Genomic DNA, 19,570 nt, shown 5'->3' with positions numbered 1-19,570 from the left:
GACTCTGCAAGAATTCCACCACGATTTCAACAGCTTCCACGCCACCATCAACCTCAGCCTGGACCAATCTACACGGGAGGTCCACTTCCTAGACACCACAGTACAAATAAGTGATGGCCACGTTAACACCACCCTATACCGAAAACCCACCGACCGCTATGCCTACCTTCATGCCTCCAGCTTCCACCCCGGACACACCACACGATCCATCGTCTACAGCCAAGCACTGAGGTACAACCGCATCTGCTCCAACCCCTCAGACAGAGACCAACACCTACAAGATCTTCACCAAGCATTCTCAAAACTACGATACCCGCACAAGGAAATAAGGAAACAAATCAACAGAGCCAGACGTGTACCCAGAAGCCTCCTGCTACAAGACATGCCCAAGAAAGAAACCAACTGTACTCCACTGGCCATCACCTACAGTCCTCAGCTTAAACCTCTCCAACGCATCATCAGTGATCTACAACCCATCCTGGACAATGATCCCTTGCTTTCACGGTCCTTGGGAGGCAGGCCAGTCCTCGCCCACAGACAACCTGCCAACCTTAAGCATATTCTCACCAGCAACCACACACTGCACCATAACAACTCTAACTCAGGAACCAATCCATGCAACAAACCTCGATGCCAACTCTGCCCACATATCTACACCAACACCACCATCACAGGACCTAACCAGATCAGCTACAACATCACCGGTTCATTCACCTGCACGTCCACCAATGTTATATACGCCATCATGTGCCAGCAATGCCCCTCTGCTATGTACATTGGCCAGTCACTATGTAAAAGGATAAATGGACACAAGTCAGATATCAGGAATGGCAATATACAAAAACCTGTAGGAGAACACTTCAACCTCCCTGGCCACACAATAGCAGATGTAAAGGTAGCCATCTTACAGCAAAGAAACTTCAGGACCAGACTCCAAAGAGAAACTGCTGAGCTTCAGTTCATTTGCAAATTTGACACCATCAGATCAGGATTAAACAAAGACTGTGAATGGCTAGCCAACTACAGAAGCAGTTTCTCCTCCCTTGGAGTGTTCACACTTCAACTGCTAGCAGAGGACCTCACCCTCCCTGATTGAACTAACCTCGTTATCTCCAGACTGATTCTTGCCAGCATATTTATACCTGCCCCTGGAAATTTTCATTACATGCATCCGACAAAGTGGGCATTCACCCACGAAAGCTTATGCTCCAATACATCTGTTAGTCTTAAAGGTGCCACAGGACACTCTGTTGCTTTTTACAGATCCAGACTAACACGGCTACCCCTCTGATACTTGATGTAGACAAAGTCTCAGGAACCAACTTTGCTTATGATCACTATATTAGTTATTAGGATTTATTTAAAGTAGGTTTTACTGCTATTTTACATGTTGTGTTGTATCACACTGTCAGCCAGTTATCTGGGAGCTCATCAGATAAAAAGTAAACTCATTCTACATTTTAGATACATACCAAGGAGCACTGGTATTTAGCAAAGCATGTTCATTGTACTGGAGTTGAAACCTCTGGGGAATGGAGAGAAGCAGAGCAGCTGCTCCTTTCTAGAAATTCACTATCACAAATTCATGTCCCCACAGAAAATCTCTGAAACTCAGCAATATGGAAATCAGCTTCACTTTTGCCTAAATAAAGTATGGTGGTTTCTTGGAAGCAATCCATCCCGAAATGGTTCTACTTTTTTGTTTTCCAGGCCGAAATATTTTGAGATTTCATAGATTTTGTTTTTCAGGGTACACCACCACAGGCTCCCAACCAGGAATCAAAACCAGACTCTCCATAGTATTGCTACTGACATCACTAGCTGTTATATAGTCTTTTCACCAGTAGATCTCGATGCAGTTTTTAAGTAACTCAAGTAAGCGAAAGGAATCTAAAATCAACTGTGGTCGTTATGTATATTATAACTGCATTTCCTCCATATGGACAATGCTTTCCTTCACTTTGGTATGTGATGTATGTGCAAGGCACTGTGGTATAGGCAATGTTAAAACATCCTATATTTATGTAGTCTATACTGCAATAACAGTTTTAAAAAATAACGATCTTCAGTGACACAGAGCACTGTTGTGTGGTAGACTCATTTTTAAAAAATGCCCCTGATACAGCTACATGTTCTCTGTTAAAACCCAGGGCAAAGCCATTTCACTGACAGCTGGGTTATTCCCGTTTATCAGAGAGTAGCTTGAACATTTTACAATCCAAAGAGTGAAATCGTGATATCACAGATACGTTTGGGGAAGGGGGAAGGAATATGGAAGATGAGAAGAGACACTGCTCACTGATGCATCATTCTCCAATAGCGATTCAGCAGAGACTCAGTGCCAGTCTGGGTTATCAAATTTGTTCCTCTCTATTAAACTCAATTTTCCATTTCCTGCTCCATTCCCTTTGTACCTGTTTTCCTGAATGAGATTATGGTTTCAGAATCCTAGTAAAAGGTATAGATCTAAACTGTCCTTCATCTGAGAGCTAGCTGTGTTTTACCTATCTCATGAAGACCTGGTGTCATTAATTAGCTTTTATTGCTGTAAACTGTTTATACCAAAAAGGATAAATAATATTCTTGAGAATTTTGTGTTACACTTTACAATTTCAAAGTGCTGTTCATAATTTCCAAATGATATTTTTGCACACACAAAAATTAATCCTACATTGTTAACACTTTACCACTGAAGCACCAATGGATAATGTTAATCACTTAAGGTGGAAGTTTTATAGTCAGAGAATTATCTTATGGTAGATTAGAGATGAGGAGGCAAGGAATGGTAAAAAAAAATGGACCAGAATGAGTGGTTTGGTGTCAGAAGAGCTACAGAGGTACAAAAGCGAGGGACCTCATGATGTGGGCGTTTCATGCATGGAGTGGCTACAGAATCATGTTCCTAGGCTACAAAATGCTATATGCTACTATCGTTCTCATGTCCCTTATTTTGAGCTTTGGTTCTAACTATTTTTAGCGTTCAACTCTGTAACTGCTTTTAGGTCTAATGTCATACCTTGAAAAGTGCAGCGGGGAGAAGGGTGGCAAAGGGGTAAAGAGCAACTTATGTGAAGTGAATTCTCCCTTTCCTCTTGTCGTCACAAAAGAGATGAGTGGAGACACTCCCCATTTGAGATGATCAGGGTGAACTATCAGAAATAATGGTGTTTAAGAAGAGACTTAATAAATACAAAAGTTTTAAAGGAACTAAAAACCAAAGCAGCCTTCCCGCCAACCAAAACGTATAAGTTCTTTAAAACAGCAATTCTCTATACATTGCTCTTTATAGTCCTACATGCAGCTCTCACTGTGTAGATGACTGATTAGTGATCCACTCAGTTTAGTTGGATCTCAAGAAGAGACGCACAAGAATGTCAGTCACAGGACCATCTACCTAATATATTGTGCAGCACAGGGAGCACTGAGCAAACTCAGCAACTCCTATACTGCTGTTCAGTTACCCTTTATTACACAGAAGAATAAAGAAACAGGAGCAACTGGTATTCCCTCCCTCCACAACAAGCAAAAATGGAGTTCCTCTTCCTCCCAACAGCCAGCATGAGCTCTTGAGGAAGATGGGGGTGGAGATGGAAGAGGAGGGAGAAACTGCCAAGAGCCAAGGGGATAGGAGAGAGAGAGGATGGTGTTGTGTCAGTGTATAATAAATGTGTGCCATGATCAGGCAAAGACTAACAACATCATATGATTATTTTGTGGAAGACAAGGTGGATGAGGTAATATCTTTTATTGATTATTTTGTGCCATTCTTAGACTCCATTTGATTGAGTGGCTCTCTAAGCTCAGTGGCTCTCAACCTTTCCAATTTTCTGTATCCCTTTCAGGAGTCTGATTTGTCTTGCGTATGCCCAAGTTTCACCTCACTTAAAAACTACTTGCTTACAAAATCAGACATAAAAATATAAAAGTGTCACAGCACACTATTACTGAAAAAGTTGCTTACTTTCTAATTTTTATCATATAATTATAAAATAAATTAATTTGAATATAAATATTGTACTTAGATTTCAGTGTGTCGTATATAGAGCAGTATAAACCAGTCATTGTCTGTATGAAATTTTAGTTTGTACTGACTTCGCTGGTGTGTTTTATGCAGCCTCTTGTAAAACTAGGCAACTATCTAGATGAGTTGATGTCCCTCCCTCCCCCCGGAAGGCCCCCCGAGAACCACTGCTCTAGCTGTTAAATGTTGGGTGCGTATGGTAAGTGTTATGCAAGCATTTCCTACTTGCAGCCTGAGAAGTTACTAAATACAGGAAATAAAGTATTCTAACTGCAAATACAATGTAATCACATTCCATTAAAATATTTGTTAAGGAAAATGTGAATACAGAAGAAGGATGGTCTTGTAATTAAGACACCAGGCTAAGACTCTAAGGATTTTGGATTAAATTCCTGGCTATGTCTCAGACCTCCTGTCTGACCTTAGACAAATCACTTTTCAGTTCCCTGTCTGCAAAATAGGGATAATGATACTTCCTGCCCAATAAAAAGTGGACTAAGACCTTCTCTCATTTCACAAAAGCCATTTAATATCTACCAGATGGACACCTCAAATTTGACCATATTAGATGAGTGACTAAAAGGTGAACAGGTCTATATCCTATTTTATACAGAGCCCATTTACCAAAACTGTCTGTATCTTTACAGAAAACTATCATATGTAGGCTTGGCAGAATTAAATTTTTTAAATATAATATTGAAAGATAATATCAAAATTTATTTTTAAGCTTATTATTTTTAAATTTTCTCAGTTGTGGAACATTGCGGGATAGGGTGTCAGACAATTATTTAATGATTGTAGACACTGAAACAAAAAAAGCTTTATAGCCATTAAAACAGTCAATACCCACGTCAAAATATGCAGAGTAAATATCCTTAAATAAAAAAGTTCTCAAGCAGCATTTTTTTTTTTTTTTACTTTACCGATTTGTACATTTCAATTATCATTGATGGAAATACGTTTTTGTTAGTTTGTGTGTGCATGGAAATCAAAGTTTACCAACATTCACAGATAAAAATAGAATTCTCCCAAGCCTAATCATATGGTATTTGCAGAGCACTGCAGTTTGTCAATTCCAAGCCATCTGAATCAGATGTGGATAATTTAATATTGAATACCTCTGCAGTTCTGTTAAGGTCCATATGTGCATCATTCACAGGTGAATGTGTATATAGTAATCATAAACAAACACTATTTAACATGCAAATACTGACTGTGCATCTAGCTCATCAGAATATCTGCATGCACTCAGAGTAGTAGCCGTATTAGTCTGTATCAGCAAAAAGAACAAGGAGTCCTTGTGGCACCTTAGAGACTAACAAATTTATTTGGGCAAAAACTTTCGTGGGCTCGAACCCACTTCATCGGTTCATGCATCTGATGAAGTGGGTTCTAGCCCACGAAAGCTTATGCCCAAATAAATTTGTTAGTCTCTAAGGTGCCACAAAGACTCCGCGTTGTTTCTGCATGCACTGTATTTGTTTTCTTTACCTATATACCTGCTGGAAATGAACTACTAAACATACACATTTTCTAATGTAATAGGAAAAGTTTATGGCCCCAGACCAGGACAGCACTTAACTACATGCTTCATTTTAAGCAGAAGCTTAAATCCTATTGACTACAAGTGTTTTTCTAAAGGAAGATACTTTCTTGAATTGGGGCCTACACGAATCCAGTCCTAAGCAGCTATCACTATCAACCTTTCATTATCCCGTTCTGGTGGTAGTAACAACCTCTTTCAACATTTTAAAACAGCACATATAAATGTTTACATTGCAGAAGAACCTAATTTGAATTTTACCAAAGATAAGCAGAATTCCAAGCATGCATAAGTCTATCAAAACCAAGCCTTACTTATCAGATTATCCATACACATTAGATAAATATAATTGCTTATAAAGGTGAGGGGAAGGATTTTGTGCCTTTTTCACTATGGTACATACTTCATTATATACAGAAGGCATGAAAAAAAAACTAAAAAGCTTCCCCCCTCCCCCCGCTGCTTATTAGAAATATTAAGTCTTGTCTTCTTGTGTCTCTGGTTCTCCTTGGAGACTAGAGAATGAAGGGACCTCTCTGAGGGCTCAACTGAAAGGGCGAAGGTGTTTGAATCTTTAACAAAGAGTTTTCCCCCCAAAGTGTTAATTGAGATCTTCTTTATATGTCACACAAACAAAAGAATAGCAACAATTTGCACCCTCTGCAGGTCCCCTATAAAAAGTTTGCCCAATGCATTTTTTTAAATGAATATCCAAAGCACCAAGTTAAAAGTTAAATTCTGTAGGTACTTTTTGACATTTCCTTTTTGGTGGTAGAGTGACTTTATGCTGCCATGTTACTTTACATAAGAACTGGGCATTATTATTATTTGTGGTGTCATATGGGTAACCACAGTTCTAATACAGACTCTGAAGTCTTGTTCCCTGCACTGGTAGTTATTTAGAACAAAGACCAGTGGGTGGAGGTGTGAGCACAGGAATAAAACCTTCACTGAAATAACATTCTTCCAGGCAGTTAAGTAGATGGGTTATTACCAACTTCACAGGAATCTATTTTCCTGCACTTGGCACAACAGATGACAAAAGGACTCAGTCAAAGTAAGGAATAGGAAAGAAACCATAAAGCTGTCAGTTCTACCTTATCATAAAGTTGAGTACTTTGGGGATGACAACCATGACAGAATTAAGTTACAATATGTACCTTTTCTACTGGTGGAAAGTCATTTTCTACTTCTATTGACCTTGGTCGTAGCTTTATTGGTTTGTCTTTGAAGATATCTCCAAAACCAATCCCCTTGACCTTTTTGGGTTGGATTGCTGCTGCTCCATTGGCTCCTTCTGATTTTGTGCTGCTTGAGTCACCACCATCACTCTCAGAGCCTGTAGCATCTCTTAAACCTGCCAGAAAAGGGGGAGGGGGGGAAAGAAACGTTAGATATGGAGCTTGACAATATTTTAAAAACAGAAAACGGTGGTCAAAGCAAACAGCAGCTTCCCCCACCCCCAAATCATAGGTAAAGTGGATGTTCTTTCTTTGTGCCGAGTACTCATTCTAGGTTTTTTTTATTTCATCATTTTACCATATCTCTTAGAACTTCTCTCAAACCACAAAACACACACACACACACACACACTTCCAATATCAAAACATTATCCCTGAAGGCCACTGCTATACATCAAAATATCCTTCTTCCCTAGACACAGATCACTCAAAAGAGAGTCCAAGAAATTAGAATTAATTTCAGTTCTAGTTCAGCTATCATACTTATGGCACTTAAAATTCAGGAGTCAGACCTGTACTTTAAATCTGTATGACTCATGTCAAGCCAATTTTGCAATTAGTATCTAAAGATACATTACCTAAAGGGAAAATATAAAGCTAAAAGCTGTTTAAACAAATTTGCAATCAAATAAGTGGCATAATATTATCCCTGCTGAAGAATTATATCTCTCTGTAGATTAGACAGCCTTGTAAGAAAAGCAGACATGCACACCCTCCTCTAGGAATATAATAAATCAAAATTGACATTCCAATTTGCTTTACTACTCTCAATGAACAGGAAAATCCAGGCTTACCTGAAAATTTCCTTTATTCAAGTAATAAGGTCCACAGTTCTATTACAATGAGTATTTTAATTTCAGTCTGCTTGTAGCTCAAGGGCAGAACCAAAACTGTCAGTAGGGAAGTGTCAGCATATGCAGATGACACACCGCACTATCTATCCTTCCCCACACACAACCACACCACTACCATCAAGACAGCCCAGTACTTGGATGAAAGCAGCTCTTGGATAAAGAAGAGCTGTCTGAAGCTGAACCTGAGCAAGACAGCAATGACGCTGGTGCGCAGAGGAGAGTATTTTGAAGAGCTTCGAGCCTCAGTGCAGTTTCCGTTGGTAGAAGATACACACCCACAATTGGACAATTCAGTCCGTAGCTTAGGAGTACTCTTGGATTCCTCGCTAACACTGAGCTCTCACATAGTAGCATCTGCATGTAATGCTTTCCATCTCTGCTTGGCTAGGAAACTCCATCCCATCCTGGTGGATGAACACCTGGTCTTTGTCACCTGTCAGATGGACTACAGCAATGTGATATATTTGGGCATGAAGCCTTCAGCACTTAGGAAAATCCACTGGTGCGGAATGCTGCAGCGCATCTCCTCTGCAACACAGGCTACCATGAACATATCAAACCTGTCCTCCACTCTCTCCGCTGGCTTCCCTTTGAATTGCTAATCAAGTTCAAGATCACAGTCTTTATCTTCAAATCACTCCCTGGCCTGGGCTCAGGGTATCTAAAAGATCATCTATAAAGCTCTGGGGTGAAGAGTGCTTGACAACTACATTCCTCTGGCACAACAGAACTCTCAACAATAAGAGTAAAGCTCATCTGTGTGGGAGACAGAACGTTCTCCAGGGATGTTCTGAGACTGTGGAGTGATCTCTCCCAGGAATTAAGGACCATCACAAACACCACCACTTTCCACTCCAAATGCAAGGCACATTTCTTTCACCTTGCCTTCTCTGACATAAACACATAGCAACAGGTACATTGATATTAAAAAAAAATACCTTACCAAACCTAGACACTCCACCGCACACACTTTGGGGAGAGAATAAGAGAACAAACATGTGACAGCTGTGTAGTCACATTGCTAATTGCAGTACTGGAAGACACTCAGATACTAGGGGCTGGTCTACACTGGGGGGGGGGGATCGATCCAAGATACGCGACTTCAGCTACGCTAAGTATCTTGGATCGAATTACCTGGGGTCCAGATGGCACGGGATCGATGGCCGCGGCTCCCCCGTCAACTGCGCTACCGCCGCTCGCTCTGGTGGAGTTCCGGAGTCGACGGTGAGCGCATTCGGGGATCGATATATCACGTCTTAACGAGACGCGATATATCGATCCCGGATAAATCGATTGCTACCCGCCGATACGGCGGGTAGTGAAGATGTACCCTTGGGTGATGAGCGTAGTATAAAACCCAATAGAGAATAGACTTGAATGCCCTGCCTCTTGAAGTTCTCTCCAGTTGAGGAAACTTCCACAGTCAGGATAACTCAAATCTACTTTCCTAAATTACAGATCATGTTAAATAAACTTTGAGGAAAAACACAACAAAGTAGTCTACTGCAGATCATAGTAAATTCTACCTAATGACAATAAACCCAAATCCTTGGATGTCGATTTCCATCTCTATTCTGAATGATCATTTGTCTTCAGGGCAGCTGGATATGTGGACCTTATTACTTAAAGAAAGGAAATTTTCAGGTAAGCATGGATACATTTCCCCATTTTTCTTAGTGCTAATTAAAATGGGTTTTCATAGTACGGTGCCTCCAGAATAGGAAGCAGGATCATCTCTTAAATACAGATATCCAAAACCAAGTAGATTATATATCTCCTCCATCTTCCCCTGGATACCAAGGCATGGAGAAGACTTCTTCCAAAACAAAGGGAATGGCATTAGCTGACACTGGATGACCAATATGGTGAATGAATGGCAGACTAACACATTTTATTACAGGAGATATGACTATTCTGCCCTGCGATTGCCAGTTCTCCTAAGGACTGGATGGTAACGCATAACTAAAGCAGGGCTATTTTTTTAGTTTACTTAAGGAATGAATGCTATGACAATTGTGAGGACTACTGGGCTGAAATTTAAGTACAATACTGGGTCTCATAGAAAGCCCCAAATTTCAAATTAAAAATCCCTCATCTGATTGGCGATAGTAGCCATTGGGAGGCCTGCTCTAATGGATAGGAAATATGGTGACACTTGCTGCAGAGGTTCCATTTGGATAGTGAGGTAAGGAGAAGGATGAGGTTACAATGTTATGCTCTATGACCTTGTGAGGTTGGAATAAGGTTGATGCCTTAAGGAAACATTAAATATTGGGATATATATAAAGTTTCCTTTTCTTGAACATACTGCTAACATTATATTACAGAGACCTGACCTGTTTGTGGGACACTCATATTCCCATATTAAGGTCCTCCTGGAGGAACTCGAGGTTATGTTTCACTGATTTAACATGATAGTTAGGCTTTGCACCATCTCGCAGAGTAAGTTTTATTTGCTGACTTCTCTCGCTTGAGGTCCATGGGAGCAAAAATCACTTCCTCCAACTATTCATTTTGCAGCTGTCTGGTCGGATCCTTTGTGAGAAGGACACCTCCAAAAAGCCACTGCTAGGTTAATCAACCTGGAGAGCCAAACTCTCTTCAGCCAGAAACGCATAAACAGTATCACTACCGTTCTTATCTTCTCTATTGTCCTGGGAAGCTGTGGAAAAGGCAAGAAAGCATAGCAAGAACTTTGCGTGACATCACTCACCACCTCCTCCCGTGTGTCCAGACTCAGAGAGGCACTTTATTTACTGTTTCCAGGTGCAAAGCAGTTGATCACCAGCTGACCAAACTGACTGATGATGTGAGAGATATTCTTGGGTTTAGAAGCTGGTAAGGTGCTGGTTTGTCCCCAGACCTTGAAGGACTCACTGCCATACCCAGAGTCTCCTTCCAGGCAGTTTTATGTTCCAAACAGTTCAAAACAAAAACAGTTCATTGGTGCACCCTGGATTATAGCACCTCAATCTTTCCTGCTTCAGGGCCTACTGCAGGATTCTTCCTTGCTCTTTTCACAGAGCACTGCCTCCCAGCTTTCTCCCTGGAAGCCATCCTCCCCTCTCCCCGCCACCCCTGTTGGTTCCCATTGCCTTCCCTCTTGGCACTGTAGAAACCAGGGACCTTCCTGTTGCTCCTCTTTCCTTACTGACAGCCTGGCTCTTCATAGCCCCAGATGCTGCTGCCCCCCCTTAATTGACCAACCGGGAGCACCTGTTCTAGCACAGGGGAGCTGGACCTGCTTCATTTAAAGGGGCCAGCCACCCTGTGACAGAGGCACTCTGATAATCCAACTTCTGCCATGTAAATCTTGGTGTTAATCTTCCCTTTGGTGGGGAGTGCACCTAGAGACAGGAGACTTTGTTCTGCCAAGAACAAGCAAATTTCTCTCCGGGGTAGGGCTGAATGTGTTCTTGCTAGTCATTATGAAAACCCTATTGGACACACTGACTGTCGTCACTAGAACAGGTCTGTTATTCATGGAAGAAGCCATGCGCTGAGACCTCAGTTAATTATAGTGTTCCAGCTGGTGGATGCTGTACCCTCTTTTTCTGGTGCCCATTCCCTGAACTGAATTAGGAAGGTCCCTTAAAAAAAATAAAATTAATCTGATTCTCTAAATTCACTAGCTGTGAGAGCAGATAACATACAATTGGAGCTAGATCTTTGCAAAAGGATAAGATAGGGTAAGATGCAGTGACAGTAACCGGAATTACTGGATATAGGTATCATATGAACTCATTGAACATGCCTGTGTATGAGATCAGAATTCCCATAGGCTCCGATAAAAATTGGATTTTTGTTTCTGTGACACCACTTGTTTTCCATTAGGGGCAATCTTCATCTTCTGTAACATTTTTCTGAGATGAGACCCCTGTATCTGATAGCATTCCTCCTCATCCCAGGTCTGTTATTGACTTTCCAGGCACAATGTGTTTGTCCCAAAAACAAGATACTCCAGGAACTGTGTCACTCAGCTTTTCTCTGTACAGAATCCAGATCAGAAAAATTGTCTGGGAAGAGATAAGTGAATTTCCTTCTTCCCTAAAGCCAATATTATTTCTACCATAACGCCGGAGAGACACTCTGGGAGCACATATAACATCAAATGGTAATGACTGAAATTGGGAAAAAATAAAAGGCTGCCATTCATCTGCAAATCATAAGAATTGTCTAAGGATGGTTAAATGGGAATGCTTTGAAGACAAACCTCTATTAAGAGCTTCCTAGGGTACTCCCATGGACACTGTCCAGTGACCGTATTTGATCAAAGCTACAGGTACTGTTGCTTCAAAACTGAGAGAACCTGGCACTACTCAGGGGTCTATCTCCAGAAAGAGCTGATTGGGAGACCTTCAGATAGCTCTGGGGCAATGGAGGGCAACTACAGACCCTACGCTTGTTCTAGCTCCCTGACAAAAAAGTATTCTTTCCTGTTGTATTTCATGGACTGCTTCAAGTTGCCATATGATTTGTACTCCCTTCTATAACGTGTGTCCGGAGTCAGGATTGTCAGTCGAATTTTCTGATTACTATGTGGCCACAGGTAAAAATCTCCCCCAGTTAGAAACACCGAGTCCCTGACCACCAGGGAAAATAGCTACTTTATTTTCAATAAGGGAGGAGCAGGAGACACAGGCCTTTCCTTTTGCTTCAGACTTTTCTTTGCCTGGCTCTATCCCTGAAGCCCATAGGTGCACCAGCTGCTGCCAACGCCTTAGAAGGGGAAGCAGAACTAAGGGGACAATCTCCCCCAAAATCAAATGCAGCCTTTGGGTCACAGCTGGGAATTAGACAAACACATCATGGAACTGAATGGTTAGTCTAAAAATCTGAAATAAAGTTTGGCATTTTCTTCAGAAAAGCTCTGCTGCAGGGAGGGCTGGCTAAAAAACTGAAGCGAGTGCCAGGAGGCAGGGCATTCCCCCTCTGACAGCCACTAATAGCTCTGGTTCTGCCCACTATTAACATTAACCTGTTGAAACTGGGAGAGGAGCAGCAGCAAGAAGTTAAATTTCTCAAACCTGACTCTAGGAAGCTAGACCTTTGTCTACTATCTATGAGAAAAGGGGACTGCAGACATACATAAAATGGTATAAACTTGTTCACAGCCCTAGTATTGTCTGCTATTTATTTCATTTACACTATAAATGTGTTAGACAATTTAGTACTCATACAGGTAAGAGTTTAACAAGACTATCTCTAGAGACAGCTCAGACCTAATTCTTTCTCAGAAAACCACAGCTGTGTCAAGGCATTTCAAGACTTGACCTATAACACTCTTGCTATTTGTCTGAGGTCTTCCTAGAGCAAACTCTCCAAATTGTGCCAAACTATAGTGGATTTGAGATTAGCACAAATGGGGATTAGAAGGACCACCAGATTTAATTCACTAACAAACAATATTCCCCGAGTTGTGCTGGCATCAGTCCAGGATTCTGGAACACAAAGATATATTCAGACTTGATAATGGGTTGTGTAAGCTAAAAATGTTAATTTTATCACAGCTGTTTATTTTTGTTTTAACTCTATTCAAAACACAGGAAAAATAATTGTTTCTAAATGTAAATAAGTGAAAAGGCCAAAAAGAAAACGCATTTTCAAGCTTCAAAGAAAATTCTCTTTTAATGTATTGTTTAGCAATTTCATTTTTATTCTTTGTTCTGTACTGCTTCTCTTTATTTCATGGTATTGGCAAAATCCCCAAATGTAACTGTGGCAGAATGTTTCCGCCCTGCCTCCCCGATGCCCTCTAAGCTTTACCAGACCGAGTGGTATAAAGGTCAGCTGTTCAGAGGCAAACACCTGAGACAGCTAAGAGATTTTCCTAATTTGGTCTGGCATCCAGAGAGAAATGCTGTCAGCTGTGTTTAATGGGATAAAGGGGAGAACTGTGTAAATGGAGCTTGTTTCTCACCCCCATTGACTTTTAAGGAAGATAGGAAGAGAGGGGAGAAGTATATTCTTCCCCTCTAGCAGAGATTGGCAGCATGGGATTGTGGAACTCTTGGCTGGTGAATTTTCATGGGATGGGTGGTTCCATGGTGACAGCCAGATGATTATCTTGTCAAGAAGTGAAGCAGGAAGGGTCCTTCCTTCCTTCTGACTAGCAAGCAGGAGAGAGCAGGCACACAGCGCGCACACACACACACACACACGCACACACACACACCCCACCATGATTTTGTGTGTGTGTGTGTGTGTGTGTGTGTGCACCCAGCACTCATCTCTGGCCTTGTTTTCTGTGAATATCCTGTGTTTCCCTGATGCTAGTTTCATGCTGCCTCTCAGTAGTATTAAAAAAAAGGAAAAGCAGTTTATGTGAAACTTTGATTTAAAATATTGGTTCAGAACAATGTTATGATTATAAATGCACATTTTGAAAAACAAACACATGCTTTATAACCAGAGCAAAATAGTAATTAAAAAAGCTTCTGCTGCAGTATACAGAACATACAAATTGCAAATTTAGTCTATCCTCTGCATTACTCATTCATTTATTTATTATCATCAGATATATTCCTTCAGGAGATGTAATTTTGTAATCCAAACATTGTCATTTCCTTTCAGCATGTTCATTTTCCTTAGCACAATGATTCTTGCTATGTGACAAGCAGCCCCGAATTCTTTATGCCTTAACAAGAAATCATGCAGGGTAAAGGGGAGTGGTTTCCTGCACCACGGAGCAGCATGCATTAGACGTGCAGTGTGAGCACAACTCTGAATTCTCTTTAGCATGAATTTTAAGCCATCAATATTGAAGCTGGTGGCTTTTTTCCATTCCCTATAAAAGGTCACAGAGTATTCTCACAATTTCATTTTAGACTGGTTTTACTGTGCTTCTGCCTGCTGCCGTCTTGATTTCTGAATTACATTCATCCCCCTTGTTCTGAGTGGCTGCAGGAACACATTGCTTACACTACATGAAGGGACCTGTAACAACCACAATCAAACAGTATTTCTTCCTGACAGCCATAAAAAATGGTCTATTATGAGCATGATAAAACATTTTCTGCGGGTGGGTTCTTGAATCTTTGGAAGGATTTTTTATGCATTTCTTCCTCTCCACCACTGTTTTTTTCCCTTTCTCCATCTGCACATTTGTTTTCGAGGCAACATTTCTCAGTATGCTAATTCTTATTCAGGAAAATTGTGCCTCACGAAATTTTAGCACTGTTGTTTCCTCAAATGTTACTTTACATTGTAGCATCTGTGTATTAGTTATATTTTCTCTTTAGTAAGCAAATACTGTAAGCAAGTTAAGAGACATTGGAGAGAAATGGAAAAGGTTAAACCTCTCCTTAAATTTGCTAAAATTCATGATTTTTTAAAACTGTGTGCATTAACTTTGTTCATATGATGAGATATTTCAATAGTATTCATATTACAAATAGGTAATGAATCATGTATTGCTTTCTTTGAACTCTGACCAACAGTTACTCAAGGACTAGAAAATATTTTTAAAAGGAAAAAAAATGTGTAAACTGGTGGAAGAGTAGAAAGCACAGAAGAAAAATTACTCACTGGTAATTCTGTTTGTAGCAATCCTGTCTTCTTCTATCACACTAAACAGCAGCTATTACTGACAGCATTATTGCTCCACCTATCAAGGCAAAATATCTGTCCATCAAGGCATTAAATACGTGCCAATCTGTCCACTTCCTTCAGTTACAGCACTTCCAGAGGAAAAGAAAGGAAAAGAGAGAGAGGGAGAAATTAAGATGGTAAAAATAAAACAATTCCAAGCAGTATTCTCTGAGGAGGCACAGGAGGAACGTAGGATGGGAGAAGAGAGAACGGCGATATACAAAATTACTGGTGAGTAATTTTCCTTTGTCGTATATCCCTCTTCAACCATCCTACCCAGCAGCAGCGATTTCCCCAGCATGCTAGAGTTGGGCTTACTGTATAGTGGAGCTGGCCATACCTAATGGCCAAAAAGTGATGTCAGCAGATGAGGAGAGGTCCAAAGATAACGCTGAACATAAATGCAAGGAGATGATCTTACAAATTTCAGTGGCAGTGTCTCAGTCCTTGGTGCTCAAAAAGTGCTGCTGCACCCTAACTGAATGGCATTTAACAATTTTAGGACATGGTAATTTAGCCTGGTCATAGGCTAACAGAAAACAATGTTTAATCCACTATATTCATGTCCCCCTTTTATTATGACTTTCAAAACAAAATGAGCAACTCTTGATTTTCATAAAACCTTGAATACAATGGAGAGGTAAAAACTTCTGAGCTTGCCTGAAGGCCTGGGAGTGAAGTTTCCTCTGCTGTGAAAGTGGGCAATCAAGACACATTTTAGGAAGAATAGTGAGTTCCTTAATATATACGTGTGAATTTACTTTTGAAATTAACTCATGGAGAAGTCAAAGAACTGTCCTATTTTCAAGTAAGATTTCAGGAACAGGAGAGAAATAATAATAAAACTCAAATCCTTCATTCCGTGGGCTATCATGACTACAATTAAATAGGCTTTCTTAAATAAAAATATCTTTGTGGAGATGTCCAAAGGGTTTGAAAATGGAGGAATGAGCACCTGAAGAATCAAAAGAACACTTTGGCTAAAACCAAAAGCCATTGGGTAGGATATGAGAGGAGGCAGGTTTAGCACAGCCTCAGTACGGCCGCTCTGGAAGAGAGAAAGTAAAAGTCAGTATAGAGAAGGAGTCTTGTCTGCAAGATGAGCTGCTTAGAGAAATAGGAGGAAGAGTGATGAAATACCCCCTTTGGGCACCGAATCACAAGAGGGCATCTCTGAAAGCACTTGGGAGACCAGATTCTTGCCTTGTCTCAACCTGCCTAAAGAGGCTTATCTGTAGACTCATAGACTCATAGACTTTAAGGTCAGAAGGGACCAATATGGTCATCTAGTCTGACCTCCCGCATGATGCAGGCCACAAAAGCTGACCCACCCACTTTCCCTTAACTCAGCTGTTGAAGTCTCCAGATCGTGATTTAAAGACTTCAAGTCGCAGAGAATCCTCCAGCTTGCGACCCCTGCCCCATGCTGCGGAGGAAGGCGAAAAACCTCCAGGGCCTCTGCCAATCTACCCTGGAGGAAAATTCCTTCCCGACCCCAAATATGGCGATCAGTAGAACCCCGAGCATACAGGCAAGATTCTCCAGCCGGACCCTCATTTTACCAGCGATGACACGTTATTGCCTAATTGACTAAAATCACGTTATCCCATCAAACCATTCCCTCCATAAACTTATCTAGCCTAATCTTGAAGCCAGAGAGGTCTTTTGCCCCCACCGTTTCCCTCGGAAAGCTGTTCCAAAATTTCACCCCTCTGACGGTTAGAAACCTTCGTCTGATTTCAAGCCTAAACTTCCCCACGGCCAGTTTATATCCATTTGTTCTCGTGTCCACATTAGTACTGAGCTGAAATAATTCCTCTCCCTCCCTGGTATTTATCCCTTTGATATATTTAAAGAGAGCAATCATATCCCCCCTCAGCCTTCTTTTGGTTAGGCTAAACAAACCGAGCTCCTCGAGTCTCCTTTCATAGGAAAGGTTTTCCATTCCTCGGATCATCCTAGTGGCCCTTCTCTGTACCCGTTCCAGTTTGAGTTCATCCTTTTTAAACATTGGAGACCAGAACTGCACACAGTACTCCAAATGAGGTCTCACCAGCGCCTTGTATAATGGAAGCAGCACCTCCTTGTCCCTACTAGAAATACCTCGCCTAATGCATCCCAAGATCGCATTAGCTTTTTTCACAGCCACGTCACATTGCCGACTCATAGTCATCCTGCGATCAACCAGGACTCCAAGGTCCTTCTCCTCCTCCGTCACTTCCAACCGATGCGTCCCCAGCTTATAACTAAAATTCTTGTTAGTCATCCCTAAATGCATCACCTTACACTTCTCACTATTAAATCTCATCCTATTTTTATTACTCCAATTTACAAGGTCATCCAAGTCTCCCTGCAGAATATCCCGATCCTTCTCCGAATTGGCAATACCTCCCAACTTTGTGTCATCCGCAAACTTTATCAGCCCACTCCTACAATCGGTTCCGAGGTCAGTAATGAATAGATTAAATAAAATCGGACCCAAAACCGAACCTTGAGGAACCCCACTGGTGACCTCCCTCCAACCTGACAGTTCACCTTTCAGTACTACCCACTGCAGTCTCCCCTTTAACCAGTTCTTTATCCACCTCTCGATTTTTATATCGATCCCCATCTTTTCCAATTTAACCAATAATTCCTCATGCGGTACCGTATCAAACGCTTTACTAAAATCGAGGTATATTAGATCCACCGCATTTCCTTTATCTAGAAGGTCTGTTACTTTCTCAAAGAAGGAGATCAGGTTGGTTTGGCACGATCTGCCTTTCGTAAACCCATGTTGTAATTTGTCCCAATTGCCATTCACCTCAAGGTCCTTAACTACTTTCTCTTTCAAAAATTTTTCCAAGACTTTGCATACTACAGAAGTCAAACTAACAGGCCTGTAGTTACCCGGGTCACTTTTTTCCCCCTTCTTGAAAATAGGAACCACATTAGCTATTTTCCAGTCCAACGGTACCACCCCCGAGTTTACAGATTCATTAAAAATTATGGCTAAGGGGCTTGCAATTTCTTGTGCCAGTTCCTTCAATATTCTAGGATGAAGATCATCCAGTCCGCCCGATTTAGTCCCGTTTAGCTGGTCAAGTTTGGCTTCCACCTCCGATACTGTAATGTCAATCCCGCCTCCTTTATTCCCCTCTGTCCTGCTCCCTCTATTCCTAAACCCTTCATTAGCCTTATTAAAGACCGTAGGAACCTCTTTTCAGCTTTCTAGCTTCAAATCCACAAATGGATAGCCACAGAGGCCATGGATCTACCTGTAAGTCTAGCATTGTCAAAAGCAGCATCACAGAGATAGGAAGTTGCATGGGAAGAATCTGAAAGAATACAGAAGACCTCACAACTAAGTACCAGAGAAGGGGCCACCAAGGAAGAAGGCAGAGGAACCACAGACCAAGTGGATTGCACCAGCTGGGTTGAGAGCATTTTTGAAACATGAATGGGAAAGAGAAGCCACAAAAAGAAATGAATGCCTGCAAACGGACAGCCCATGAAGCCACTGCTGAGGAGACAGCACCCTCTTTTGGGAGCTGAACACCAGCAGCTGCACTGATCCAGGAAGAAGGGGGAATGGTAAAAGCTCCAGTCACTAAAAAACCAACTGTGGTGGATGAGAGGCAGCAGAGCAGGGGACTACTGCTCCGGCAGACTCAGAGTGTAAGAGGGAGTGTCCACTGACAAAGGAAGTACCTGGTCCAGAGTCTCTGGGAGGCGGGAGAGCAGCAACCCACAGCTATGTGGACGGGCAGAGTAAGGGTGGGGAAGGATGAAGACCAGGGAGCATTGTCCTGTGCAGACAGCTGCATTGGAGGGAAGCACATGCCAAGATAAACATGAGACCTCTGCGTAGGGCAGAAGTACTGACCACTTGTTTCCCTAGAGTCAGAGAGTGACAGTGGACAAGCCCAGGGGGTTGTCGTGGTGATACTTGATCTCTGGTTGCTAGAGTTCTGCATGAGAGAGCAGTTTGTGAGAAGCCGGGGATTTCTGTCTTCCTTTCCTCCTCTCTTCTCTGCCCATCTGTGTCTTTGACTTTCATCTTTGTATTTTCTGCCTTATTCTGAGAGCTAGAGTTGCAGTGGGAGGAGAAAAAGAAAGGAGGAATATTAGGAAAGCATGTGGAATGAAACATGCACACCATGCTTCCAGGATAGAGGAGCAAAAAGCCTGAACATTAAGTGAGCAGACTGGTGCTTAGAAACTGGCCTAGACTACAGATCTTTTACCTTCTTCCTTAACGGTACAGTATATAAAGCCATAATGCTGCCAGGAATTGCTATCATGGACAGGAAGACAGGTGCACAATCAAATGTAATTTATT

General features: G+C 41.6%; 1 protein-coding gene across 1 annotated transcript in view; it reads right to left on the bottom strand.

Annotated features, from left to right (window-relative positions):
• SH3KBP1 (SH3 domain containing kinase binding protein 1) overlaps positions 1-19,570 on the bottom strand; it is a 368,936-nt gene that overhangs the window by 134,852 nt on the left and 214,514 nt on the right. The window contains exon 7 of the mRNA XM_065400133.1: positions 6,725-6,921. Within this exon, the coding sequence (XP_065256205.1) occupies positions 6,725-6,921 (197 nt within the window). The remainder of the gene's footprint in view (positions 1-6,724; positions 6,922-19,570) is intronic.

The sequence above is a fragment of the Emys orbicularis genome, chromosome 1 (genome assembly GCF_028017835.1).
Source record: "Emys orbicularis isolate rEmyOrb1 chromosome 1, rEmyOrb1.hap1, whole genome shotgun sequence".
NCBI lineage: Eukaryota > Metazoa > Chordata > Testudines > Emydidae > Emys > Emys orbicularis.
Note: the sequence above shows the minus strand (reverse complement) of the source record. Positions and strands in the feature narration are given on the sequence as shown.